We start from the raw sequence: 21701 nt of genomic DNA on the forward strand, positions 1-21701 counted from the left end.
GGAACCTGCGTTGTAGCACCAGAACCAGGACCACCACCAGTACTGTTTGTCAATAAAAGTGGAAGATGTACCATTATGTTTTATGAGTTTAATGCATCATTAATACATTTTTATTACTCCTGCGTGAATTCTTTTACTGCTTAGTAGAAGTGTAAAGCAGTCAATGTGTAGTGCTTCACTATTGTCAAGGAAATGACAAGAGAAACAAAACACATCAGAGAAAAAAGGAAAAGGAATATGTTTGATGAAATGAAGACAAATAAGAACCAAAGGATTAAACACAATGAGGAAGAGCATTGACAAAAAAGAAAAAAAAAAGGATCTTAACATGTGATTTAAAACCCTTGACAGTCTTGACCTGACCTGAGGTGTTGTGACTCCCACAACATGAAGTGTGACTGCACTTATCAAGGGCTTGGCGTTCTCGATGTGTTACGCTCAAAATGCCCTGCCATGGCTTCACGGCTTCACAGAATCACGTGCAGTCCTCGTGCTGCTGTGGCTGCATGTGTGCATGATGCCGGCTCAGGCTCTGCCGAAAGCCACCGCTGGGAGGTTTAGAGGGAGGAAGGGGTAAGGAGAGGGAGCACCGGATGAAGAGAGAGGGAGAGAGTGTGTTGAAGGCTGGTCTGCCATGGAAGCCCGGGGGACAAGTACAGTCTTTGCCCAAGGCTACTGATGCATGTTCAGAGAGGGTGAGAGGATGGCGAGAAAGAAAGCCTCTCTCTCTCTCTCTCTCTCTCTCTGTAATATCCACCAACTTTTTCATACAAGGGTGGGAAGGGGCAAGTGGCACTGGCAGTCCTGTATGTATGTATGTATGCATGTGTCCTCTCCGTCACGGGCTGAGCAGTAGGGACAGTAGGGACAGCGAGTTCCCCTGGGCTGGCATTATACTAGCAGGACCCATTTCAAGCAGTGGCCGTGCCATGGTCTGGAGCACCAAAACCAGCATAAAAAAGGAAATTGCTGGAGGGAAGCATGAGAGGAAGAGAGGAAAAGAGACATGGGGAGTTAGAGGGCCAGAGGAGAACAGAGTGAGGGAGGAGTACTGAAGAAGAGAGCATAAGAGCAATCTAGCTGTTTGGTTGATGATGCTTCTCTTTCCATCTTTCAAAGAACAAGCAGATGGAGGTTCAGCATTGTGTTCAAGGACACTTCGAGTGGACACCGGGCTGATGGACGCATCAGCTGTTTACACGTTTCAAACCTGTGAACTCTGCTACCTTTTAAGGACAAATAAATAAATAAATAGAAAATCCAGGGTGAGGATTTCACAGACACCACATGCTCTGATCTGTACTGCTGTTCTTTTATCTCTCCATCCCTGCACCCTCCTCCTCCTCCTCCTCCAGTCGTTTACTGAGTACTGAGGGACTGAGTCGACTAGGCTGTTGCTTCACTCGGCTGGAGGCGGCGTCCTCCCCACTGAACCACCACGGCTTTCACTGTTACAAATACTTCTGCATCAGGGCTCATCAGAATGATACATTGAATTTCAAAAAGAAATTAAGAGCAAGTATTTCTGTATTGAAAGGAGGAAGAACATGCGAAGAGCACCATTACAGCTCTACCTGTATTTTCTGCACAGCGTTGTTCAAATGTTTCAGCCTGAATCTAAAAATCCACAAAAATTCACTTTTCGTTTACAATATTTTACATGAGAAAAGCAAGTGGGAGACTATTTTGTCTGCCTCAGCAGCCTCAGCTACATGCACGCATCGTCACTTTGCAACAGCTTGTCCAAGTGTGTTTTCAAGGGCATTTCCCCTTTGATTGCTCCATGAAAGGCTTAAAAACAAGCCAACCCTGAAAAACTGAAGGTGGATGGTAGGAAGGGGGGTGTGAGCCTTGGAGGAAAGAAGGACAAAACCTTCATGCTCAGCGTTGTCTGTTTTTTTTGTTTTTGTTTTTTTTTTTCATTAATTCATTATAAGATTGAAGTTGGGATTTTTTACAGCCTCAGTTAATAATAAACAACAAGCAGAGAAAACCATAGAAGAGAGGACCGACTACACACCCACTGCAGAGCGAGATGTATGGTCACCTCACTGTGCTACGGCGATGGCGATGATGATGTTTTGGAAGTTCCCACGGTACTTTGGGAGAAGTAAACAATAATATTGCCACGACTTCAGAGATTTATATTTTGAAGTTAGGTGGAGCACCTTTTTTCTATGATGTCTGAGCTGAATTATGGACATTCATTTGCGACTGACTTCAGAGATAAAATAATAGAAATGTGTACGTAACGTTGCATCTAAATTATGCATATGACAGTTTGAAAGCCTCTGGTATATCGCTAAGAGCTGACAGTCAATGAGGGAGAGAGGAAGATGGTCCCGGATGGACTCGGTCCAGGTACATACTGCACTAAAGCTATTATACTGATCGAATATTAAACCTCTGTGCCATCAGTACACCCCACTGATATCATTAAAACAACTGACCCCTGACAGTCTTGGGAAATGAAGGGAAATTCAATTAACCATTATCCTGTAACTGCCACATGTGACCAGAGGGTCCACTGCTGCAAAATTACATTAAATAATTACAATAAATACAGAATGAGGGAATAATATCCAGATTTTTTTACTGGGCTAAAAGTATCTCAACAAGAAGTCATTTTGTTTACATTTTGCATTTTGTTATCTAAATAAATATTAAAATTTAGCTGTTTACATGTCAAATGAAAAGTGTCTTCCTTGAGATTTACATCTTACATCTAAGGATGAAATTCCCAGTGAGGCCTTTCGAGTGCAGGTATGGACACGTTGCACTGAGGTAAATCTGAATTGCAAAAGTCAATGTCTTAACAATTTAATCTGCTCCAGGTATCATCCAGTAAAAAAAAAAAAAAGCGAAAAGTTTTAACTTTATATGTCATCCTTAGGTTCTTAAATGCATACGAACACAGACGTAAACACCCGAACACACACGACACGATTATTCAATAAACCACACACAGATCTCTTTTATCACATCTTGCCAGACGGTGACAAACAACTGTAATCTCCTGAATGCTGTGTTGACTGACACAGTCCATTCTCAAAAACACCAATTTTCAAATGCTCTATTTTCAGTTTCCTCTTCTAATGCTATTACACTGAAAGGAGAAAAATAAGCTTCACAGTATAAGAGTGACAGCAGGACACAGAAAAAGAAAAAACAGAGATACAATAACGATGGAGGTCGTGCTTTGTCTGTGAACAACTGTCCTGCTGTGTGAGCCTGTGTAGCTGTGACCGTATTTAGAATAAGTGTACTGGAGACCAATTCTTTGCATGCAAATGTATCTGCTTATGTGACTAAAATAACATTTCTTTTGAAGCTAATTCAACACTACAGCCGGCAATTTATTTTCTCGAGAAAATCTTTACGGCACCTTAAATTTTCTATTTGAGCAATATGAAGGAGACGTTTTCAGTTTGTTGACGTGGTGGATGGAGGTAACATGTAATTAAACAATTTTCAGTCCAAGCAGCCATCTGAGTAGAGCATAAATCAAACTAATGGCCTTGTAAGTGGTTCAATGCATTTAGCCGTCTTAAGTCATCTTTCTGTCTCCCCGTCAAATGCATATTCTTCTTCTGGATTTGATCAGATCACTTCCACAGTAGTGCGAGTATTGAACTTCAGCAAGTCATTAAAAGCTGACTGAAGTGCTTGAAAAGCTTAATTTGTTTGCTAATCGCTCTCCTTCTCTGAACAATTACAATAAATCACCCACTCCATGAAGAACTTCGGGGTCACTTTCAGCTGAGCGACTTGATTTCATCACATTTTACTGCTACAATATCCACTTGACACTGAAATGATGGGCATATTTGCATGCACGTGAATGTGTGTGACTGTGGGCATGTGCTCTCACAAGGACTTTATTCCAAACAGACTATCGAACATAACCCTAACAGATGCTGTATTAGTTTTTCTTTTTTTTTTTCATCGGCGACACTCATTGCAAAGTAAAGTCATTTTGCAAATGAAAAAGAAATCTGTCAGAGAGGATCAAATCAGAGCCAGCATGCCATGTCCTTCGGTGTTTACCTGTTGTAGATGTCGTCGTCCTCCCCTCCCCAGCCCCAGTACTCGTTGGGGAAGCCATTGATCTTCAGAAACTGTTTTTTACTGAGGCCTGACACTCCTCCAAAGTATCCTGCATACGGCAGCCTGCGGGAGTGGAGACAGGAAGAGAGGGGATACATTAGGGAGGGAAAAGCAGTGAGAGGGCAGCTGAGGACAAAGCATATAGCATTATAAATGAACATATTACTGGTATTACAAAACAAACACTAACTGTCTAAAGAAACAATACCCCTCATACAGTAAAATGACTGACAGCTTCAGTTCTCTGCTCCACTGCATGTTTCTGTCTGTGTCAAAGGACTCAGTTGCTGAGAAAATCTGCTGTATTTCTTTATGGCACAAAGTGATATTTATGGAAGCCCTGAGAGGCAAAAAGAGAACAAAAAATAATCTGGTGTTCCCAGTCTGATCTAAATTGTTTTCCCCATGACCTAAGGACAGGTGAAATAAGGGGGAAAAAAGGTTTTGTAGGTGAAAGACATATTTTATGTGTTTGCTGTTGTAGTACTCATTTCAGCCACAAGAGGCTGAAGTGCACCGCAACCACCTCGATCTCCAAAGGATTAAAAGAATTCATGTTTTTATCCAGGTAAGCTTTAATTTGTTCATACACTGACAACACAAGCTACATATGTATGTTAGCCAATTATGTAACATTACTGTCAAGCCTTTCTTTTGGCTAGAAATGTATTTAAATATTTTAGCATTAGCATACAGTAAGACAGGAACATTTTCTCAAACCCCAGTTCATGATGTGGCATCAAACATGGCAACCCACTTAGATCATAGTTGATACCAATAGTAACAATAATACTAATAAGAATAATAATAATCGTTTCTTAGGTAGTGGAAGACTGTTCCTGTGTATGTTCTCAGCACTTGTGAATATGAAACCGTCCCCGATTCACTTCAGTCATGGACACTTTCTACCACATGAAGTGCACTAGGAGGAGTTCTATTTTGCGGCTTGTAGAGAGAAAAGAATTTGCATTTGAATAACATCATTAAGTGTTTTCGGAAATCAGATCTTTTGCTAATGCGTCTTGTCTTGGATGTGTTTTTAAGTGGATAATTTGTGGGTGCCTTTTCATAACAAGTGGATAATCCATATCCATATATAATCCACTCAAGACACATGAAATGACCGGGTATAAAGAGGGGCCTTAGTGTTTCTGCATACTGTAGGCCTTCTGGTGCTTATAAACAACTGAACAAACATCATTCCTTATAAGCCAAGTTACCATTTTAGCTGTAATGACAAGTTTACCACGTGCAGCACTGGCCATTACAATGGAAACGCCAAATAACGCTAAATTTGATTTAATAGTCCCAGCATGAATCCTGTCACTCAGGAATGATGAAAAAAAAAGCACACGACTATTAGAAATTAGAGCTCAGAAGAAAAGGGGAAAGAAGACAAGCGGAGAGACGATGAAGAAAAATGGGAAGTGAAATAGAAAAAAAAATGGAAGAAAGAATGAAAAAAATGGATTTAATGGAAGGTGGATAGAAAGAGCAAGACAATAAAATAACGGATGAGGGTCTGTGTCCTGTTCATGTTCATACTGTGTGTGTATGTGTGTGTGTGTGTGTGTGTGTGTGTGTGTGTGTGTTTGAGGGGAGGGTTTGGCAGACTTTTTCCTAAAAGTCGTGAGACTAGTGGAGTGGGACAGACGTCATTGGCAAGTGTCATGACAGGCGCCTGGGGTCTAACCAGAGGGTGATGCATATGCGTTTCTGTCTGTCTGTGTGTGTGTGTGTACATGTGTGTATATTCTGTACAGTGTGCGTTGTCAAACGTATGACAGCTCTCTGCTGCAAGATGACAAGCAGAAACTAATGAGACCGTATGTTTCTGCACAAGTTCTCCCAGCAACAATATGGTCAGGAGTGTGTGCGTGCGTGTGTGTGTGTGTATGCTTAAAATGGACACACGCTAGAAGAGTGAAACAGAGCAAGAGAGCGAAAACTGTTTGCATGTTTTTCTTGGAAGGAGAATAAACCAAACCAAACTGACTCTATAGACTTCGTGTCGGTCTGGTTATTTCCTGGGAAAAGAGTAACATTATCATCAAATACTAATTCTCAAACCGGACTGAGGTACAGTAGAGGACATGACAGAAATTTGCCAATAATGTTATGACATCAACTTAAGGACAGAAAATATACAATTGTTGTTCTACAATATAATTTATTAAGAGTCAGAAAGCTGGAGATGTTTGATAAACAAACACCTGTGGCAGCTCATTAAGTGACCTTAGGTAACAATAAGTGGACTCTTTTGCCGAATAAGGACTTTGGTTGAAATATCGCAAGACTGTAACTTTAACAGCACCGAAAACGTATTTTTTCAACCAACCTCTTTCTATCAACTTACATGAACCTTCATGAGAAAGCTGAGAACATGAAGGTCACCGAAAAACACGAACGCCAGGATTAGATCATGACCAAGCATAAATGCACTCTTCATAAATGTGCAAGTGGGCTGCAGGACACTCGTAACCGTGCCACGGGATAAGTGCTTAAACATTTTGTACAGTGTAACGGTAATATAATTTAATACACTGCATACGGTCCTTTGAGAGACTCTAATTTCTTTGTGGAATGTATTGGAAAGAAAGATGCTGTGAAGAAGATGTTCAGTGTGACCCTTTCCGCTCAGAGACCTGGTAGGTGTTGTGAGGTGCTAAGGCAATGGAGTAACACTTAAAGTGACCTGACTTTCACTGGCAATGTTTTCACCATTTATCAAAACCTCCAGTGCTTTTACACCTGAGAGCAGCCAAGGTTGTCTTCCTCAAAATGGCTCAGATTAAACATAGAATATGTACTGTCTTTTCCAAGTCAGCATTATGATGCCTAAATCAAATGTCATTTGATTCAGTTGTTTCCCTTGCTGTCATTTCTTTTCCTTTTCATTAGGAAGCTGGAGGGACCAAGCGAAAAAAGGAAAAAGAACTCGCTGACCTCGAGGGCCAATTTTCTACGATGATCAGACTTTTGCATCAGCAATTAACTACAATCAATTTTGTGACCTTAGACTCACTCAAACCGCCAGACTCCACTTTTATTATCCTTTTCCATTCATTTTCTAGCAGCAAAAAACAAAAAAAACCCCAAAAAACCTGGTGATTCATTACTAATAAGAATTGTTAGCTACAACCTTGCTCACCACCTGGTATAGTATTTGTTGCCAGATAGCATTAGCTTATTGCGCATTATGTCAGGGACCTGCTGGAGCCCCTGAGGGTTTTCAATAGGATAACTCTTGTGGACCGACAGCTCTTGGATGGGTAGGTCACATTGACTGGCCATGTTTAGATCATTAATCAATGCTTCCGATGCTTTTAGAGAATTAAAGGCAGGTGTGGTGTCATTATGCAAAAAGACACGGCTAGAAAAGGACCCAACCATTCAGAGCTCCACTGGCCACACGGCTTTTTGATAACAAGCTCAAGATTTGACCTGATGAGACTTTCTCTTTCTCCCAGTCAGCCACTGCAGGCTTACGTCTCTGCTGAGGGTTTCTTTCACCATATTTTCTTATTCAGGTTTCCTTCATCATTTTGCCTCACTCAGAGAAGTCTGAGGTTTCTTGATTATTATAAAGTTGTTTTTCTTTTGATTGACTGTTGATTACTCTTTTATTTTTATTTTCCAGTTTTACATTTGTTTTGTTTTTTTCTGTTTCTGTACACCTACTGCTGTGAACAAATCTCCACAGAAGAATGAAGGCTATTTTTATCCAGTGACAACACTCTATTTAGTTCATATTTCTGACTTTAAATTATATGTATACTTATGTTTTTACTCTTTATATTTACTGAATATATTATTTATATTGGGGCAGGACTATAAATTATTTTTAATTTTTAATTAATGCTAAGATTATTTTCTAGACTGATTAATTGTTTGGTATATACATCAAAAAAACCTCTAAAAACCAAAAATCCATTCAGTTTTCTACCACATAAAATGAAGAGAAGCTGCAAATCCTAACAATTGAGAGGCTTAAAGCAGAGAAGGCCTGGCATTTTTGTCTAAATGATTATTAAACTGTTTGCATAATATTTTTCCATCACTCAGTAGACAAACTAATAATCGTCTCAGTTCTAATGTTTATATTATTTTTACTCCACGTGTACTGTGTGTTCTCACCATGAGGCTCGTGATGGAAAGTAGTGTTTTTACTGATTTTAATTAGTGAACTTAACAGAAACAGTGGCCCCGCCAATATGAATTATGCAAAACACTGAACAACTGGGCTCCTTGTACAGCTCATTCATGTTGCAGAAACAGTAGCTGCAGTAGGCAGATCAGCAACGTGCTCTACACAGGCGGGTCCGGTATTCGAACACAGTCTTCAGAGTTAATGAGGGTCTTTTCACAAGCTGTAGCCTAGACTTGTTAGTCACGCTTTCTATCATGTGCTCTTGTTAGGACAACAGAAGTATGACCAAATAAAAAATTGGCAGCACTGAACTGTGGCATATTTTCATGCTAATTTAGGCTTTAGACAAGGATTTCAAAGTATAATGAGATTTTGTCAAATTAAATACTGTGAATTGTCTGTCATAACAAAGGCTGTAGACCATCTCTTCTTTTATTTATTTTTTGCTAGACGGCCAATTGCATAATTCAATTTTGCATATCTACATTTTACAAAAGGGATAAGCTCAAACAAAAATTAGAAATTAGACTTTGGCAAACACAATTACCCATCTTGCATTCAAATAGGCTGAGGTGAAGTGTTCCTAAGCATTTAAGGCTTAAAGGGCAAATGAAAAGCAGAACTGAACTGAAAAGTTAGGGACCGTGCTCCATCGTCAGAGCTGAAATCAAATGGCAAACTGAAAACGCATCACTCACCTAAAGCCAAACTTGTCCATGGCGATGGCGAAGTGTCTCGGCTGATCGTAGCAGTGGTAGAGGTTGCGGTCGTCCATTGGAATCAGGTCCACGTCGCTAAAGATAAAGCAGTCGTACTCTGCGTCCTTCAAAGCCTCCGTGTAGCCAACGTTCAGCAACTTGGCTCGGTTGAATGTGTCCTCACCCAACTGCAAGAAAACATTCAGGGATTATTATTTCGTGGTTTAAATATAGATGAGGAGGGCATCACCTGGAAAAAGAAAGTGTAGTCGTCTGAAGCACAAAGCAGGATGATGTTAAAGGTTAAATATATGACCTTCACTACCATGAGATATCACACTGGAGCAGAGTTATCAGATCAAAACAAACCTGCACGTTGTTCACTCAATACATTTGGGAAGAAAAAAGAAAGCCTCTGATCACAAAATTCAAATCACACTGTTTTTTCCTACTACATAGCCTATCTCTCATTTGAAATGTTTTCAGAACTAGATCACATCTCATCCATACAGAGCAGTAAATGGTTAAACTGATCAGGGATCAGGTTAATTCTACCACAGCTTGTTATGTCTTTTGTATTAGCTCGAATGGCGGCTCGAATGTAGTTAACTTCAACTGCCATGACGATGCATTAAGTGGCAACACGCAAATGGGTTCAGAATGGCGGCAGCTTTGAAAAGATACTCGGGCTGAGCATCATTGAACATCATTATTTAGTGTCTGTAGTGCTGGTCTTTATTTATCTCTGAACTGATGTGTGTATTGACCCCAAGAGAGGCAGCTGCTGCTGCTGCGGTGAAATACATCAGATTTTTCTGACTCCGCATGGCCCAGGTTCAACACTTTCGACTAAGATAAATGCATTCTTGCCAAGCATCACAGTGGTGTACGATAGTCGAGGTTAATATATGTGACAGTTATAAATTCAGTAATGTACGAGGTACTGCATATCTCTTTCCGCAGAGCCCTTGTGCAACAGCTTGGCTTGGTAAAATCTGAGTCCTTGTCGAGCTGCACGGAGGTCAGTAAGCAAGTTACTCTTTGGTAGACACTTTTCTGATGCAGAGTGACAGTCCATCCTCTTTGTACAATCTCTGAATTTATTCTACTTTTCATGACATGTGCAGTGAAAAGGCCCAGGAGGTGGATAGAGATGGAAATGTGCCGTCCAGGAGGAGATAAAAATTTGAACCCTTTGTAGGTCAGAATCATCAAGACGATTTCCCCTAAGAAAACACTTTTATTCACTTACTGTACAACTCCTCCATTTATTTAAGTACAAATGGCCTCATGTCCCTGAGCAAGTGCAAGTGCAATCTTGGCATTGTAGCTTCAACTAAAACCCTTTTTGGGTGATTGTGAGAAAAAGCTGTGGAAGATTTAAAAAAAAAAAAAAAGACTGAGTTTAGTCACAAAAAGACTGAACAGATAGTGGAACTGAAGTAAAACTTTTGCATTAGCACAAGTGTTTCGATTATAAATTAGTCACTATTAGTCACTCAATAAGCAAAAATGGTAAAAATGACCTTGTTTCAGTTCAACTAATGTGAAGGTTTGCTTCTTTTCTTTTTTTTTGCTGCATGCTTGATGGATATTTTTGTGGGACCAAACAATTTATCAGTTAAACAAGACAATAAATGACAGATTAGTTGATAATGAAAGTACTTGCTTATCACATGTCAACGTAAGAACTGTTCTATTTGCAAGGAAACCAAAACACAGTTGATAATTAATATGTGCATCATTTTATTTGATGAATTAAAACCTAATGTACACAGGAAGAACATATGATGCAACCCAAAAGGAGTGAAAGAAAAGGACTTTAAATAGCAAAAATGGCATGAAAACTATTAATCATCCAGCAGTTCCTGAAAATGTGCAATTTAGAAAGATAATTTCAGCATTAATGTCTGACACCTGAAAATTATCAAATTTATTCAAACTGTTCTTTATTTGAGGTCTTTTTGACGTGTTGTGTGTTGGATTAAATGGTCTTGTGGTGTTTTGTAAGATAATGCGGGATGGGGGTAGTTGTTTACATAACACAATAACAAAAACATTCAATTACGGTTACATATCGTCAATGCACAGCAAACTCCAAAAGAAAATCTACTGTATTTACACTAGAAAATTAGCTCTCTGAGTGATCATGACTGTAATGTCGACTTTCATGTAAATGTGACGAATGGAGTCCTGTTAAGTCCCGATGCAAAATCTCTAAAATGTGAGAGGCCCCACTTGACAAGATTACATTTGTTTATGTAAATGAGACGGGGGTCCCAGTGCCAAGCTGCATCCCTCACATCATAAGAAAGTACTTTACTGTTGGATGAATGTCTCATCTACAGCATGAAGCAGAACAATGAACCACTGTTCAAGTTTTCTGCAGTCATGTATACCTTGGCCATGAGGGAAAACCATCCACCTATAACAGCACGGAAAATCTCCAGGATGATTAATGGATCTGCTGCCCCTCCTTAGTTCTATTCAGGATACACTTCATGTTTTTCCGAGTTGCACTTGCTACCATACTGGTGCATTATCTTTTAGAACCAACCGTGAATCAAGAACAATGCGTAATCCCCCCTGTAAGCCCACTAATACCTGAGATTTGAGAGCGTAATCCCCTGTGCAGGTAACAAAAAAATCTATTGTCACAAATCCACTGGGGCTCCAAATATCAGCTATCGCGGTCTTCTGTCTGTTTTTAAACAGCAGTCGGTTCGATAGATTGGAACAACACCATACGAGGGGAGAAGATCAAAATGTGACCGATGTCAGCTCAGAAAATAAGGAAAGTAAGATCAGTAGCTGATATTTCAGAAGAAAAAAAGTAAAATCTGAAAGTACTACAATATTCAGTGATTTGTGGGACCTGGGACAAAACATGTACTGCAGATAAACGGTTGAGTTTTGATGGAAAAATGACATTAATCAAAACTCTTAATCTGTATAGCAGCTTAAGTAATACACTTAAGCTGCTACTGATTGGGCTAATTGGACTGAACTATTATGACGTGTACATTTAGCCTTTACCAATACTTTATATCATAATGCAGTGACTTTCATACTGCCTCGACCTACAACCTTGGTGCTCCGAGGAATATTACACCTAAACACAAATCAAATAGTGGACGTGCCTCCAACAAACAGGAAAACCTTTGCAAAAAACTTTGAATGCTTCAAATTCCATCTCAAATATTTCTGATTTTATGACATACTTTCAGTTTGCTTAAGTGAGAAGTTTAAGAATGTTTTCACTTTATTTAACTTTACCTTAAAAAAAGTTTTCATTTAGTCTGAGCGCTTTTGGCCATAACATCATCAGTATTATACTTTAACAGCAACTACGGTATGTCTGCAAAAAAAAAGGCGCTCTTTTTATTTGCTGCAAGCGACAATCAATACAGAAACTTGTTCGAATTTTTTTTAAAATACTGCATGTGTTTTTGTGTTGAGAGACAGAATGAGAAATGAAAGACAGGAACAAAGAGTCAGGGAGTGCAGGAGACAGAATGAGAGTCTTTACTGTGTATCTCCCTGCAGATGAGTAAATATATCTTTACAAAAACCAAAACTATTTTTGTGCTCCTTTGTGTTTATTATTTTAATAAGACATCTGTGTGTGTGAACCTTCCAGTATCTCAATTTTATGGCGCTCTACATCATTCCTAATCACTTCCTGCCATAAGTGACTTCACATCACTATCAGGGTGTGATGTAGAGCAACACTCATTATATTGGACAGACCGGGTAAGTACTGTGGGGTTACAGAGGCAGTGGGAATGATAGATATTTTGGTTTACAGGCTTGTGTGGGCTGTCGTATTTATTTGTGACACCTTGATCAGATTCCTTGCTGTATCTTATATTTTACTATTTGAATTGAATTGGATATACTAAATTTGTATTGTGTACATGTTAAACACGCAACATAAACTAGCAAGAAGCCATGCGGCAGTCTTCCTCTGTATTGAAACCAGTCCATCTCCCACCGCTCCATTGTTGAGTGTTTTCAGTATTGGATGTTTTATTTTGTTGATGCAGTGTTTTCTGTAGACTCTGTATTTTGCCCTGCTGCTGGCTCCATTTTACAAAAACTTCAAAATAACGGCTCAGCCCCAATTTGCCTACTGAGGCTCACAGGGGACAGTAAGACCACTCAAGTGTGAATATTTGACAAATCAACAAATTACATGTTGACAGGGTAAAATCCAGAAAGGGTACTCCAATTTAGCAGAGGGCGATTTTCATTTGCAATTTCACAGGAATCTTTTAACTTTCAAGGACATTTCTGCTCCATTAATTTGTGATCAGACTGTATGTAATACAGTGTGCATATGCATGTGAATGTGGTCACATCCTGGTAGAAGTGAGTTTACTGTGACAAGTGTAACAAGTACTTGACAAGTGTGTGTGTCACAAATATGGTTTCAATATTTCTCTGCTTCTTCAAGCTCACAGATATCTGGCGAAAATATCATCAAAAAATGTGGACAACGCGATCCTGAGACAGACTTTAAACTTGTTGCATGTTTGAAATCATTCACACCTCAATCCTTAATTTAGTAAGCTGCACAGACCATCGTTGACTGTATTTTATTATTATTATTATTGATGTTTTTAAATTATTATTATTTTGCTGTGATTCTGGGAAACAATAGTCGCCTGTTGGTAATGTCACATTGATTGTTTTTATTTACTTTTCATATCCAAAGGTAACCATAGTGAGCTGTTGAACTGAAGTATAACAACAGCCAGAGCAGCACATGCCTCCTTTACTTCTTTTTGGCTACTTGGAGGCAGTGAAACACACTGTAAACAACACCAACATATTGCTGCAGTATACTTAAGATGAAATTGTGAAAGTGGTGATAAACAGTTGCCTTTTTACATATCCCACAGACAGAGAAATATCATCATTCATTCTGTTTGAGGACTCTGAAGTACAATCTTCACTTTCCTTTTCAATCTTGTTTGGTCTCCACCAAAGGGTAATAACTGGCTCTGTGTGTTGCTATATTCACCAGCTAGCTGCTAACTTTGTACGTCTGCCTTTCAGTGCTGGGCAGGTAGTGTAACACTGGGTTTTATCTGTGAATTTTCTGCAAAAACTACATCTTGGTTGGGTTGAAAATGATGCTGTAGATATACAAGACTGCAGATAAACTTTCGCACCAGCACACAAGTCTGATACACAACACATCACGGGCAGCTGATGACTGGGACTGAGTGCAGACAGCAGCTGGGAGAGAAGATCTCTGGTTGGAAAACCACTGGGGTGAATCACTGGCTGCCTGGGAAAATATGGGTGGGGTAATTGAATGGAGAGCACTCATCATCTGCCATCAAGGTGTCCAGTTGCTCCACTGAAGCAGCTCAATGACCGAGAGCAGGAAGCTGTGGCTGTAATGTGTCCTGTTGTGGCTGTTGGCAGATCCCTGTAATGTGTTCAACAGTGTGTGTGTGTGAGGCAGGGCAAGGCTGAAGGAAACGTGGGATTTGGAAATGAGATTCGGACCATCTGGAGCTGGTTATCAACTTCAGTGAAGTCGATAATTAACCATCTCAACAAGCCCGAAGATAAAACTGACTGTAAAAACAACCGCTATCAGATTTTCAGAGTTCTTCTGAAATATTCATGATGCCGATATCTCAGCTACCTGCAAGGCTCAATGTGCTCTTGAAACTTTTTCAAAAGGGTTTCCCGAGTGTTCGAAATCCCTCTGCACACACCTGTCGAATGTGATGGAAAGCGTTGAGACACTTTCACAGCAAAGCAAAGATGTGTAAATTGTATTTATAGTGTCTGGATGCTCAGGGAAATAACAACATAAATCTGAGCCCTTTAACCATTCTCACTGCTAGGCCCATTTCAACAAAGAAAGTTGTTAAAAAATCATACTGATGCTCTCGCAAAATCATTCATGATAAGTCTAAGCAATGAAACTTCGTCTGGTCCTCTAGCTCAAGGTCTAGTTCAAGTCGAGGTGAATTAGACCTCTCAGATCCTTGAAGATGATTTGTTTCTCTGCCAAAAGGGTTCTTCAGTTCTAAGAGGCTGTTGGGGAGTCATTTTATCTCTGTAGTGTTGTTTACACCTTGACAATCCTTGATTGAGATGCAACAAGAGGGCTTTTGGACGTGTGTGATCTAACAAAAGTCCATTTGCCCATGACTTTGCACTTTCTAGCTTTATCTTGCTTTCAGTCAAATCTCCGAATCCTTCACATCCAAACTCAAGTCAGTATGGAAGGAAACTGTGGTGCCAAATTAAGAGGTGGGACAATTACTGTAAAAGGCCTCAGGAGATAACAAGGCAAAGAGAGAAATGATGCAACCATTCTTGTTTTTATTTTTTTAACTTCACTCACATCTTTCATCCTCGCCACTTCATTCGACTGCATGACTTCTCATCGACTCCCAAGATAGGAGGTAAATCTTCTTCCACCTCCCCTCGTCCCTGCACTTCCTGCTCTCGTGTCATCACTTACATTTATTTTCTCCGAGCGCCTCTCATGCTTCTTGCTCTTTCTGTCTCTGGCAGTGCTTCCCTGGTGTGTCTGCAGTAATCTGGTCAGCGTCAGTCTCTCTCTTTCTTCATGCCCTCCGAAAACCAATTAACCCTATCAGCCATATCTGAGTATCACCAGATAAATCCGTTGCTGCTCCCTCTGTGAGTGTGTGTGAGCATGTGCGTGTGACGAAGACCAACATAGACCTGTCTCTTGTCTCTGGTCACTGTACACACACATTCACAATGTGGCCCAGTCTGTGAACTGGCCTGAATGAACACACACAGAGAGTGTCACCACACTGTGTGTGTGTGTGTGTGTTAATGTGAGACAGGATTTATCAGCCTCCTGCAGTTAGATAGAGGTGGGGTCACTCATGCTATCAGTCGATCAATCAGTGCAAGGAAAGAAAGACCATGAGGGAGGCAGCAAGATTTCACCTTTTCTCACGTAACAGGAATTCAGTTGAATGTGTGTAAGTGTGTGCGTGGCCTCCTGTGTTCGTGTGTGTGTGTGTGTTACCCACAAGCTTCTAGGTGTCGATTTTAGTCACCATATGTACTCAGATCGTGTACTCAGAAGATGCTAAAACTTTGAGTGGGAGAGTGCATCTATCATCCATGAAAGCCTAACTCTAACGTGTTCCCATCATGTGACATATCAATCTGGTGATAAAAAACACACACCAGTGCAGCCCCTCAAAAGTTAATGTCTCATGTTTGTCATCCTGCTGCTTTGCCACTCGTGGGTACGAGCACCACGGCCCTCAACCTGCTTACACACTTGTTTTGTAAAGCCAACAGGAACTTCCTCTCTCTGAAATTACCTATAGTTGACCAAAACAGAGCCAAGAGGTGGAGCAGAAGTCTAGTTTTCTCTCAGACCAATGGAATAATAACATACTGAGAGGGTTATCAGGGAAACTGAACTCAATAATGCAAATGCAAGAAGTAAAATAAATTAAAATAACTAAAAACAAGAGGCAACTTTGGACTACTTTGACAGAATTTTGAGGGGTAAATCTGTCACAGCTGACTTTGGAAATTTTATAAATCTAACTAAAGTAGTGGTCAAGTGGTCTACGAAAAGCACACGAATGAGAAAAGGGGAACGAGAGCTGTTGAGTTCATCAGAGCCTGTGTGAGCATTTGTGACTAAATGTACTCGGCCATGCGTCCTTAATAAAAGATGATGATTCCTTCATTTCACTGCCACCTGGGAAACAGGAGGCTCATCAAAGCTTGATTAGACACTGCAGTCAACCATGCACACAAAACACACATAAACACAAACACACGCCAGGCTATGTATATCTAATTCATAACCTTACAGCCTTCAATCATAATCGCAGCAGCGCATTTCCTGCTTTATGAGAGCTTGGCACAGACCACAAAGAGTGAGGAAGGAAGAGTGTGACAGAGTTGGCGTGAGGCCAGAATAACTAATTTGCTGTAATGACTTTCTGGCAGCCTGGACAGAGAGGAGCTCCCAAATAAAGCGGAAGGCCGGGCCACAACGGGCAATTCAATTACCATTTTCCTGCTCAGTGTAGTTGATTGAGGCAGATCAGGGCAACATAAACATAACAGCCGGTGATGATATGCTACTCTGCTGTGCTAAAACAATGAAGCAAGTAATTTGTTGTGAGTAAATAAGTACAGGACAGATCTCCAATAGAGACAGTACTGCAACTTTTGCTTTATTGCAGGGACCTGCACTGAGATGTCCATATGGAAATAAAAAAGAGTTCGTCATTCTTTATTATTTCTCAGTTATTGTGAGGAGAGTTCAGTCTGAGTTAAAAGTACTGGAAAAAGTACATATTAACATTTAATATGAAAGGCAAAAGGAGGGAGGAAAATTACAATTACTTTACCCTCAATATCATACACTTCCACAAGCAGCAAATGTAATGGTTTTATTCCTAATTAAAGGTTTTTACAGATCCAAAAGGTTCACTGGAAAGGCCAAATAGTCTCAAGAGACCAAAGCTGAAATAACACTGGAAATTAAAATCTCAGCATACAGTACGATTTACTGTGCCGCCCGAATTCATAGGGATGACTCAAACCAAAAGAGATAAACTAAATGCACTTACAATAAATGTCAGTCTGATTATGAATACAGTACAAATACAGTTGTTTCAACATGCTACATAATTAAGTGTGAGTGCTTCAACACTGCAAGACATTTTAAGGCTGTGAAAATGTTGAACAAAGGAAAAGTCAAACATGGCTGTTCCTCACTTAAAGGACACGCGAGGATCTATTATACTTTTTCATTTTCATTTCACAAAAAGACCAACTGACCCAACTGTGGGCATTGCTGGATATGCTTTAATTTGCTGATGTCATTAATTAACAAGCACTGCAGCAGTGGACTGCTTATCAGCTATACTGGACTTTTATATGATTTATGCAAAAATGTTATGACGTCCTTTGACATGTCAGATAATTAATTTGGTAGATTAGCCAACAACAGACAATCACATGTGCTTATTTTAATTCTCAATGAATAGCATGCTACATTTATTACACTACAGTAAATGTAAATACTCCGATACTCAGTACTCAGTACTCAATACTCCAGATGCTATTTTATGCAGCATTACCAATACTTCAGCCTGACTACTTGGTAGTTATGTTATCTTGCTAATGGGATCTGCAGTAGAAATAATAATAAGTGGCCTTATGAAAATAATGGCATCCGAATGTCAGTGAGAGGACAGGCTGCGAACTTGGACTTGGACTATAGCATGTAGCAGATACACATGCAGTAAAGGATACACAGAGAATACTGTACTGTGTTGGACCAGTTAGCAGCAGCCTGACATGACAGCTTCAGTCAGTCAGAGAGAGAGAAAGAGAGAGAGAGAGAGAGAGAGAGAGAGAGAGAGAGAGAGAAGAAAAACAAGTGACCAGCACCGAACTGAATATATCAGTGTGACAGCATAATCCAAAGAGGGTGAGGGTCAGAAACAGAAAGAAAAACAGACAGAACAATAGACAGACAGACAGAAATAAAGGATGACGGTGAGAGAGAGAGAGATGATGATGATGATAATGACAGAGTGGCTGCCAAGAGAAATGACAGCAAAGGTTAGGGCTGCCCTGTAGGAGCTGGCCGGCATGTGTCACTCAGCGAATATGCAGACTCATACAGACAACACACACACACACACACACACATGGTTTACTGCCACCTGACATGCGTAGACTGGCTTGGTGAAGGAGAAAGGCAGGGAGGTGAAGGGCAGAGATTCAAACCCACCTGACATTTTGACAAATATGCAGCCAGATGGTCGCTGTGGCTTGTTGCTTTGACCTGCTGTGCCAGACCTGTTCTCACAGACATATGGGGCTCTGGTTGTAGCAAAAACAACAGCGATGCAGTTAAAAACCCTAAAGAGGGGCTCTCTCCAGAGGGAGAGGAGTCTCTCACTGTCTCCCGTTCTCTCTCGGGCCTCACAGCCATAGCGTGCCTCATCACATCTAACCTCTCCAGCATCAAGGGCGTAAACAAGTACACCCTAACTCTAACACTCCCAGCAGAAATGTACAGTATATTCCTCCAAACCACCTCTGTTGGTGTGTTTGACATCAGGCTCCGAGCGGGACCGACTCGTTTCTAACCCCGAGCTTACAGCAGTCAATGAAATGTTCAGATAAAAATTACAAATCACAAATCCATAAAGGGAACGCAGGCAAGATGTGGCAACCACTAGTATGTACTCACTCGCTAAAAAACAGAAAATAAAACTATATTAAGTTTCCAAACATGTCATATAAAATAAAATTCATAAAATCTTTTTGTTCAATGCTCAATGCTTGACTCACCACCTGTTCAGCATCATCAGTCAGTCACGTGAAACTTTGTGTTGTCAATGACCTGCTAATATTCAAGTACTATATTCATGTAACATGCAGCCATGTTTATATTTTCTGCCTTGTATAGATTTTGGATTTTGGTTTATCAGTGTTTTTATATCTGTATAAAACATTACATTTTAATATTTTTCACTACTTTGGACTGCAACTGCTGCTCAAAATGTTCCCTCAAGATAAACAAAGCCCTATTTTATCCTTTATCACCTTTGTGATTGATGAAGAAATGAGAAGCACGTGAGAGGCTAATTTATTTATTTAAAAAAACAAACAAACAACCAAACACACAAAGTCCATCTTATTGTATGATGAGGCACCCAAACACATAGCCTCCAGCACTCTGATATCATGTATTTTTATTTCTCTCCTGCTGCAGACTAAAGTTTTCCATCTCCTGTTTTCACCTCTTTATTCAGACAGGAACAAGCACACGAAGGCAGCACGACACGCTGCATGTCCCTCAGACCTACGGCTCGATACAGTCAGATGACTCATCCTTCCCCATTTCCCTTCAGGACCAATATGGGACACCATCTGCCTCGACCTAATAATGACACAGCCTTCTCCAATTTCCCTATCACTTTGAGATATTTCTTGGCCGGTGTGGGTGTTTAGAGTGTGTTTGAGTTTGAGTTCAGACAAATGAAGAATGACTTATTCTGCAATGTTGTTGGAAGAATACAGAAACTTTCTCTCAGCGTGTGGGCTAAGACACAGAGATGTGATGATGATGATGATATCATGATTCATTTTCCAGGCATTTCCCGAGTTGAGCGGAACAGTTTAGGGAAGCTATGGGATTAAGTCAGGGAGTGTATCTTTAAAGCCTCACTGATCAATACTTTAATACTACAAAATGATTAAATGACTGTGTGTAATGTGACAAACCCAACGACAAGCAGCACCTGACTGATATGCAACTCTGTCAGTGTTTCAGCTCACTGTTTTGGATTAACAGCCCGCAGATTTACGATATGGCTGACTCAGAGACACTCTCATCAGTCTTTGTTTCCAGCAGCACACATCTGTTTTCAGGAAACAAGCTCAGATAAATCAACTGTATGCTGGTTGCCTGGTATCACACTGCTGGCAGACAAAGTTAGCGACTAGCTGCTAGCTGAAAAAACAGGGATAGAATTAAATGAGCAAGCGTTTGCTAACAGATTTACCATAACAGCTTTAACACGTCAGCTACTGTTAGCTTGTTAGTGAGGTTTTAGGCTACCCACATAGGAGCAGTGGGAAAAAGCAGGAAAAGCTTCCACCTTTCCTTCTTTCATCCCCTTCATTTATTCCTTCCATAATTCTGTCTTTCTGTCTTTCCTTCTACAATTCTTTCATTCATTTCTTCCTTTCCTTTCTTCTTCCTTTCTTTCCTCCTGTCATCCTTTCTTTCTGTCTTTCATTCGTTCTGTCTTTTTTTTCCCTTTCCTAATTTTGGGCTCACACAATTGTCTTGGGTCAAGAGCTAAAACGCCTCTCACCACAAAATCCTTAATGATGGCAATGCTTCATCAGACAATTAGATTTTGTCCTCTGTTAGATGACATATTTGCATGTCTTTTTCTTTTCTTTTTTTTTAACTTGCAGTCATTATCTGCATTTCTTCTCACTGCGGTTTTCAATCATAAAAAGACTAAAACTGACATTCCAGGCTGCTTCCAAGCTAAAATTTGACAGCCAACCTATGACATATTTCAGAAGCAATTAAGCTTTTTTTTTTTTTTTTAACTTGAATTCAGCGCAAGTTGCAGCACTTCCAGACAACTGAATTAAGCTTACGTCAGCTGTTCTTGCCATCAGGGAGGTGTAAGGACAAGTATGAGAATCTAATCAAAGCCGATAGCTGTCTGAGGAGGATTTATTAATTAGTATGTTGGTGTGAAAGGAGGGAAGCATGGAGAGCCTGGGAGTTGTCAAGGTTTTTGGTAGGATGGCTGCAGGGTAATGCAGTATGAATGCCAATCAGCTCTATTTAAAATAATATAAGTCATAGCAGCCTCTTCCTTCCTTCCTTTTTTTAAACTTTGTATCCAGTCATTAGAAAACTACTTACTTCACTTATTATCAGACGGTCATTCGATGCAAATTGGCTTCTCAGGGGGGGTAGAAACATAAATCAAACTTTTAAAACAAATGGCCAAGGGGAACTCTGAAGAGATAGGAAGTGTGATCTATTGGGATGTTAAAGCTGCTCCATATTATTCATAGCCATGTATAGCTGGGGTCAACAACATGGCCTCTCTGGGAATGACAGGTCTAAAAGCACAGTATCATCCCAAATAAATTTTACAGCCTTCAGCTTAATCTCTTTCAAGTGAATTTATGTGCCATATGTTAACTTGCTC

General features: G+C 40.1%; 1 protein-coding gene across 1 annotated transcript in view; it reads right to left on the reverse strand.

Moving 5' to 3' along the window:
* Positions 1 to 21701, reverse strand: part of b4galt2 (UDP-Gal:betaGlcNAc beta 1,4- galactosyltransferase, polypeptide 2) — a 130365-nt gene that overhangs the window by 17770 nt on the left and 90894 nt on the right. The window contains exons 5-6 of the mRNA XM_046408497.1: positions 8956 to 9143; positions 4048 to 4170 (exon numbers count right to left, since the gene is read on the reverse strand). Coding sequence (XP_046264453.1) covers positions 4048 to 4170; positions 8956 to 9143 — 311 coding nt within the window. The remainder of the gene's footprint in view (positions 1 to 4047; positions 4171 to 8955; positions 9144 to 21701) is intronic.

Source organism: Scatophagus argus, chromosome 13 (genome assembly GCF_020382885.2).
Source record: "Scatophagus argus isolate fScaArg1 chromosome 13, fScaArg1.pri, whole genome shotgun sequence".
NCBI lineage: Eukaryota > Metazoa > Chordata > Actinopteri > Scatophagidae > Scatophagus > Scatophagus argus.